The following is an 8444-nucleotide window of genomic DNA, read 5'->3' as shown; positions in this document are numbered from 1 at the left end:
AAGTACATTACCCACTATTTTTTTTATTGAAAACACTAGTTTTTTTTTTTAGGAAAAGCGAGAGAGGATTATGATGAGGTTAATCTATTTAATTTAAAATTACAATAAGGTTAATCTATTTAAATTAAAAATTATAAAAAAAATTACTATTATTGGTAGTGATGTATAGTCAAATTAAAATTAGGGGTGGGGGTTTATCAGTTGGTAATTTAATATATTATGCCGTTAATAAAACTAAAAAAATGTTGAAAGAAATTTCTAACTTAGATTTTTTTTTTAAAAAGCAAAAAATAAATAAAAAATGTAAGGGTTCAATTCGTTTGGCATCGCTATGGTTTTTTGTTTTTTGGTTTTTTGTTTTTCTAAAGTATATTATATATGTAACATAATGAATCAAAAATTATTTAGACTTATTAAATTCATAATAATTTTGAAAACTTGCAACAAAAAATTAACTGGAAACACCTTTTTCTTGTTTCTTGTTTTTGGTTTTTAGTTTTCTAAAAAACAGGAAACTGAAAACCAAAAATGATGCCAAATAATACCTAAGTTGTAAGTTAGACCATTATAATCAGAATTTCGATTTTAGATATCCTCAATTTCATTTTGGGCGTATGCAAAATTTGAATGTCATTAGTCAATTAGAACGATTGACATATATAAGACTTTATTAATTAAAATATAGATCACGTGCGATGCATACAATGTTTTTCATTTTGGGTATACCTAAGTTATATGTGAGCGTACCTAAAACGAAGTGGTTCAATTTTTTTTATTTATTTTACAAAATATAGAAGTATATGGTTATTTCGGATAATCACATCCATTTTTAGAACTCCTGGCTAGATTTATTGTTACTCTATTTAAATGAGGTCTCATCAGCATAATCACGGTTATTATTAAAGTAGAAAGCCTGAATTTAAAAGTTGAAATTAACTTCTCGGCCAAAACATTACCTGTTACATGACAATCCTTGTTTAGATTTAGATAGCATTTATCGTGAATTAATGGAGGGATATACGAAAACATATTGAGGGATTGAGTGGACGAAGTGGCAAAAAAAGAAGTTGAGTGAGTGTACTGTCATGGCATAGTGAGGGGGGCATGCGTGGCGTAGTATTAATTGTATAGATTCAGACTTTAATTTCTACTTTAAAAAGAATTGTGATTAACTTATATTATGAGACCTTGTTTAGATAGAGTGACAATTAATCTAGTCAAGATTACTAAATATGAATGTGAATATACGAAATAATTGTATTAATATTAATTTATGTATTTTGTAAAAAAAGAAAAAAAAAAGAATTGAACCCCTCTGTTTTAGGTATGCCTAAATATAACTTAGGTATATCCAAAATTCCAAAAGTGACAACTTAATCTAGAAAGACTGACAATTAATCTAGTCAAGATTACTCCGTATGTGAATATCCCAAATAACCATATTAATATATATTTATGTATTTTGTACCAAAAAAATAAAATAAAATTGAACCACTTTGTTTTAGGTACGCCCAAATATAACTTAGGTATACCCAAAATGGGAGATAGTTTATACTCTGTGATCTATATATTAATCAAGTCTTATATTCCTCAAGCGTTCTGATTGCCTAAAGAATATCATTTTGGGTATGTCCAAAATTAAATTGGGGATATCTAAAAGCGAGTTTTATGTATACTTTGTGAGTTTGTTCTATGCAAAATAAATCCATTACAAAAACAAAGAACTAATCAATATTTCTATGATTCTTGTGTGTACGAATTTCAATAAATATCCTCCGAATAAAGACAAACTAATCTTTTTCTTATTATTTTAGGAGTGACTAGAAGTTATTTGGGATCGCCTAGTTACGGTTTTTGTTACGTACTACGTACATTCAAGTATATATTATTGCTCAAAAATTATATTTACTTGATGTCAAGTTGTTTTTTGAGAAACGAGTGTGATTAGATGAAGTAATGATTGTTATATAGTATATTTCTATGAATTTGGGGAAAATATAAAATATCATTTTAGATACTCCCAAATTTTACTTAGGGATATCTAAAAGAAAAATTTTAAGACAAGAAAAAAGATATTCATTTTGGATGCATCTAGGGATGGCAATGGGTCAGATGGAAGGGGTGCAAGAATATCAATGCGGCTCCCGTAAGTTAAGTTTAGTTCAGTTCAGCTTATTATAGGCGTTAGACTAAGGGCTGTTCTCTTCAACTTATTTTTAGTTCAGTTTAGTTCAGTTCAGCTCCTGTAAGTTCAGTTCAGTTTCATATCTTAATTTCCTTCTCTCATAAAATATTCAGTTCAGCTCCAATAAGTTTAGTTCAGTTCAGCTCGGTCAATCAGAACAGTCCCTAATGGCATGTTCACATTTACTTAATTTCAGTTCATTTCAATTCAGTTCAGTTTAGCTCTAATCAGTTCAGTTCAGTTAAACTCCTGATTTCAGCTCAGTTCACTTCAGTTCAGCTCCAGTCAATTCGATCAGTTCAGCTCAGTTCAGTAAATGTAAACAAGGCCCTAAATCTTGCATATATTCCACTTTTATTGTATACAAAGTATATAACTAATAAAGTTTTATTTAGTTTGAACTAATAATAAAAAAAAATAATAATTTAGTTTTAACTTATAAAGATATATTCCACTTTATTGTAAATTCTAATCTTACATAAATAATTATTTAGTTTTGTCAAAAAAAAAATTATTTAGTTAGATTAAGATATTTATTTATTTAGTTATATACAATTAATCTTAAATAAAGCTTTATTTAGTGTTAGACTAAGAACCGTATCAATGCAAATAAATATTCCACTAATTTTATTGTGGAGTATGTACAATCTAATACTCCCTCCGAAACAGTTTACTCGCAACAATTACTATTTTTAGCCATAACACATTACTCGCAACAAAGAAAATTATTTCCTATTATGGTAAGTTTTTAATGGTGAAATGACTATTTTACCCTTAGTTATTTCTGAATTTTTTTTTAATCCCTAAACACTACTTATCTAACATTTAATCAAATACACTTAACCTAATCTAATCTAACCATTCCCACCAAAAATAACCCTCCCCTTTCTGATTTCATTAGAAATCATTCAACTCCCCAACTCCTCAACTACCAGAATTGAATGAAGATCAATCAATTCTCCTCGTTCATGGTGCCCAGACTCTCCTTATTCTAGAGAATTCTCCAGATGAACATTATAAACCCTAGATATATTCTATTTCCCTCATTTCTCTCTCATTTTCGTCCTCTGTTCTCTCTCTTGAGTGAAACCCTAGTTCTCTCTCTGTTGTCTCTGTTTAATTTCTGTGGGAATGAGTTCCAAAAAAGCGAAGAAAGAGTCCCAAATTCGTCCAAAAAAGGCTGAGGAATCCACTGTGTACATCGCTCGTAGAGGATCTGGAGTTATCAAACCAGTTCGTCGCTGTTCTTCTTCGTTTTCTCGTTACTCTGGAGGCAAAATTGGGGCGAAATTATATTTTTCAAGCGATGAGGAGGAAGTTCTGGAAGTACATCCGTTTCAGGCCGTCCCTGTTCCGGCGGAGGTGGTTGCTGAACTACCTCCTCCTGCTGTTGAAGTTGTTGGTGCTGAGAAAACGACGAAGGAAAGCCCCAAAAATGTTGTTCTTGACGCCGTGGTGACGCCTGAGAAGGTTTCAAGCGACGGGGCGTCTCCACGGGGACAGAAGAGGCCTAGATCTGTCTGGAAGGACGACTACAGTGACTAGGATCCCTGCTACATGGTGTATCTGAGGGACAAGTACCCTCATGACTTTCCCCCAGATCTCTGAGCATGCAGCGTAACTATTACTAAACCCTAATTTTATGAATTTTGCCTAAATTTGAGTCCCTTTGACTAATTTTTGGTTGTGATATTCATTCCTTGTTTGATTTTTTTGGGTAAAAATGTTGTTGTTTGGTTGTTGTGTACAAAATAAACAATTGTGGCTGTTTTGAGCTTTATTTATGTTGGGTATGGTTGTTGATTGTAGTTTTTGAGTTGAATTTGTTGATTTCGTATTGGCATTGTTGGTGATTGTGGTTATAAATTGGGGGTGTTTGCTCGTGTGCTTATGTTGGTTGAAATTGTTGCTTTGGGTAAGGGAAATTTGTTGTTGTATTGTTATATTGGGCACTTGACTTGAATTCATTGGCTACATGTTGTTATGGTTATATTGTGAGCATGAATTGCTTGGCTTGTGTGGATTTTTGTTACTGCCTCTGAGTTGCTTGGCTTGTGTGGTTTTTTTTTACAGTATGGCCTATGAATAGGCTGTTGTGGGTTGGTTATTGTTGATATGAGTCTGTGGGTTGGTTATTGTTGATATGAATAGCCTTTGGAATACTTTGGTTTGATGTGTGTTGATGTTGTTGCCTATGAGTCCCCACAGTTTGAGTTACTCCCTGTCATTGGTATTTTGTGATGATGCATTGAGTCCCTTTACCCACATTGCATCATAGATATAGGTTTTCCATATGATGAAGGGACTCTTATGACTTGAGCCCATTACTTAAGGGAGCTCCAACATCTTCTAACAGAGAATGTTGTTGAGGTGCCTGTTAATGGTGGCTTATATGGTTAAACCAATCCCATCTGATGGAAAAAACAGACAATAACCAACCCATACTTTAAACACAGTGTTTACTTGTTAATGCTATGATTTCATTTGCCCAAAAAATTGTTGATTGTACAAAGTTCCATTTCAATAATAACTACCTACTAAGACTGCCTACCTACTCTATTTAACAAAATACGCCTAACCATTACAAAACAAACAAAAACTTAGTTTTCAAGTTAATGGTTATGTGTGGCAGTCTTTGGTCTTCTGACTTGGTTGCTGATGAGTCCTTCATTTACAAAAAATTACTTGTTGTCTTGTTCATTTACAAAAAGTTGCGTGTTCTTACTTTCTTGTGTGACCTTCAATCTACATCTACTTCCATATCTTCACTTTCTGGTTGAGGTCCTGTGGTTGGAACAAAGAGGGTGTTGAGATATTGCACTGTCTCTGCAATTAGTGTCCTGTCTACCTTCAAAATGTCCTCCAAAGTCCCTTGCCTGTCTTGCCTTGCTTTGCCAATATGTGGTGGATTGTAGTTGTTCCCTCCTTGTTTTTCCAATACCTTAATCATGCAAGCCTGTAGTGTGATCCAAGTGTACCTATTTAGTGTTGGATCAAACAACTCAAATGCCTCTGCCACTTTCTCAAGTAGCTCATCAATATTTTTTGGGAATGACTGGTATTGTATGGATTAAATTGCCTTGAACAAACCTAGGTCTAACACATTAAGGTCTGGTGATTGGGAAGGTTGGAAAACAAATTGAATGTTAAACCCATTAGCTTGTGTTGCTGCCAAAAACTCTTCATCTCTTGGTACTTGATGTGGCCTAGCATTATCCCATTGTATGATAATATTCTTTGATAATTGTGTTGGCCATTGTACATGAATTATTGGGATGATTTTGTCTAAAATCATGTGCCTAATAGCTTCTTTGTTTACATTCTGAATCTCTTTAGTCTCCATTGTGCCTGCTTCTCTGTTTTTGCTTTTCTTTTTTGCCCTCTCATGTTTCACAAAAAGGAACAAACCATACTTCCCTGAGTGAATAAGAATCTCATCTGCAGCATAAAGTGGTTTTCCCACCATTCCCATGAACATTGCCTTTATCTTAAACCTTTTAGACTGTTGTGCTTTGTATGGGACTTCTTCATTTGGGGTTAGATAGAAAGTCCTTGTCTCTGGGTCTAGGTAGAACCACTTCTCTTCAATGTGTATGTGATGTTGCATATCCATAATTGTAGGGTCCCCCTCACTTGGAATTGGATGAATGTGTTGCAAAACCCACTTAAGCCTTGCAACTTTGTGATTTTCTGATAATGTTGGGTGATTACTTGCAGACACTACCCTAAGTCTGCCCCTTTTCTTCAACCTGTGTATCACCATATGATTGACATGTAGAGCAGCACCATAGCTTCTGTTTGTGGTTCTCTTGTAAAGTGGGACAGACATAAGCCACTCATCAGAGTATTCAAATGGCTTGCGACCAGTTTTCCCTAACTTTTTGGTTCTCACATCCACTACTTCTCCCAGTTGCATGTGTTGTTTAACTATTTTTAGCCACCTGCTTGTAGTAGATTTGTGTACATGATGTTTCTTTGCCAATGAGGTCAGCATTCCTCTTGGCAGTGTGTCTCCTACCATATTAAGCATAATATCATCAACAATCTGCCTTTTTTCTTCAATGTTTAATTCTCTGCTGCTCCTCACAAATAAGTGTTGCAGATTTTGTTGCTTTGTATCTGTTTCTGATTATGCTGATGAGATGTGTTCATGTTGTTGCTGCTGAGTTGCCTCTTCAGTTTCTGACCCAGAAGAACTGCAATTTTCTTCCATCACCAATTCCTGCTCCATGAGCAGTTGGTTTATGTCGAAAAAATCATCCAACATTTCTGCCATGAGTGCCTTATTTTTTTTTCAGATTTGATGGTAGGTGATGAAGTGGAGTGACTTGCCTTTTTTTTGGGAGCTTTCAGTGGAGCCTAATTCGTGTACAAATTCACTAATGCTGCTACTACTAACACAGCAATTAGGAATTAGGACTAATTTCAAATTATGGTTTTTGTAACTTTCCAAACAGTTGGTTGTATCCTCTAACTTCTTATTTTGAAGAATTCTAATTTCCCCCCCCCCAATACCCTCCTGTGTTTGAATGAGGGTCTTGAATGAAACAGCTACTCCTTTTTTATAAGGAGCTTTTGGGTTGGTAAAATTGTTGCTTTTGCTGCCTGTCCAATTGTTTTTGAATTGCTTTTAAATTTTGTGAATTTTTTGGGGGGGAAATGAAATTTTTGGGAGGCAAAAAAAATTCCCTCCCAAAAACACCCCTCCCTTCACGTGAATAAGAGAAGGAAAGAGAGGGAAAATAACAAAGGGGCCACATGGCCTCCACTAAAAAGGGACCACCTTTTTTTCCCTCCTTTTTTGGCACTACTAATCACATGCACTTTACTTTAATTTACTCCCTTAAAAACTTTTGCCTAGCAGTCCGTTCTCCCCTAGTTTGTTGCGAGTAAATTGTTACGGAGGGAGTATATCTTTATTTATGATTTAGTCATATACTCATACATCATATTATTTGGCTGACTTGTAGCCTAATAATTCTCTAGTAACTTGTACCTAATATTTGACGTTCAATGCAAAAAAAAAAATTTCTTAAACTCACGTTTAATGCAATAATCACGGAATATATATATATTTTGTGATAAACTTTTGAGAAGAATATATTTGTGATATTTTAAGAATGATTGTTCAAAAAAGTATTTTAGTTATGGAAAAGATTTTTTTCCTTACATTAAAACTTATATTTTGATTTTATATTTATCTATTAACATAATTGATATTTCCAAGGAAAAAAATGTTAATAAAGGAAACAATAATGCAAGTTTTTTTATTTTTTTTTATTTTTTTTTTGTGTATTCATCTTCAACCTAAAATCATGTCCATAGCTTCAACATCCAATAATGGCGGATGATTATTCACGAATTCATATGGCTGATCAAATTAAACATAAAATCATACCTATTCTAACAATTAATCACAAAATAATAAGATATAATCCGTAAAATTTCAAGAATGTAGATATTGAAATTGATTACAAACTCTGATTTTAAGAAAATTGAAGCATATATGTAAAGATTATACGTTAATCTTAATGAAATCTTATATAATTTGATAATTTTTAGATGTGTTTTTGATGATTAATGAAAGTTGAAGGTCAAATTGGATGGTTCTTTAAAAAAAAAAATTCATAATTTGAAAAGGAAAAAAACATTACCCTCTAAAAGTAAGAAAACAAACAACACTTTGCTGACGGGGCGCTGACTGGTCATGACTTAAATGAGGTGTAAATTAGATTTTACAATTTTTCAAAACTGTAATATTCAAAGGCTAAGATTAAGCAACAACCATAATAAATGGTTTAGATTTAATGCCTTAACGTAGTCGTCCATAGTCGTTTGTAGTCGTCCGTAGTCGATGACTACGCTAGAAGCTTCCAACCTAAAATATAAAATACTTTAGGCATTATAATTCTCTTAGGAAGTCTTTGCTCCAAGCCTTCATTCTCTAACTTCTACTCTGGAGCTTTTGTTCCTTCAAAGGAACACTGCTACTAATCTTCTGTTTCTTTAAGCTCATGTTCCTTTGTCTTGAATAGTTCTGCAATCTTGATTTATCAAACAACACAACTTATAAAGACATTAGTTCAATCATAAGTTGACTTGTGTTCTCATCAAAACATCAAGGGCAACAATCATGAATAAATCTAGATCCACGCCCACTGGCCAAACACCAGCCTAAGCTACGGCTGAGCAAAACTACCCGAAAAAATCGAAAACCCGAAAAATCGATCCGTAATTGTTACAAAAATTAGGGTACTCG

At 33.5% G+C, this 8444-nt stretch overlaps 1 protein-coding gene across 1 annotated transcript; it reads right to left on the bottom strand.

Moving 5' to 3' along the window:
• Positions 1-4925: 4925 nt before the first annotated feature.
• On the bottom strand, positions 4926-6206 carry LOC110728278. The gene is made up of 2 exons (XM_021907953.1): positions 5322-6206; positions 4926-5240 (listed from the first exon to the last, which is right to left on the bottom strand). The coding sequence occupies exons 1-2, from the start codon at positions 6204-6206 to the stop codon at positions 4926-4928; spliced, it is 1200 nt and encodes a 399-aa protein (XP_021763645.1).
• Positions 6207-8444: the final 2238 nt, after the last annotated feature.

The sequence above is a fragment of the Chenopodium quinoa genome, unplaced genomic scaffold, assembly GCF_001683475.1.
Source record: "Chenopodium quinoa cultivar QQ74 unplaced genomic scaffold, ASM168347v1, whole genome shotgun sequence".
Lineage (NCBI taxonomy): Eukaryota > Viridiplantae > Streptophyta > Magnoliopsida > Caryophyllales > Amaranthaceae > Chenopodium > Chenopodium quinoa.
Note: the sequence above shows the minus strand (reverse complement) of the source record. Positions and strands in the feature narration are given on the sequence as shown.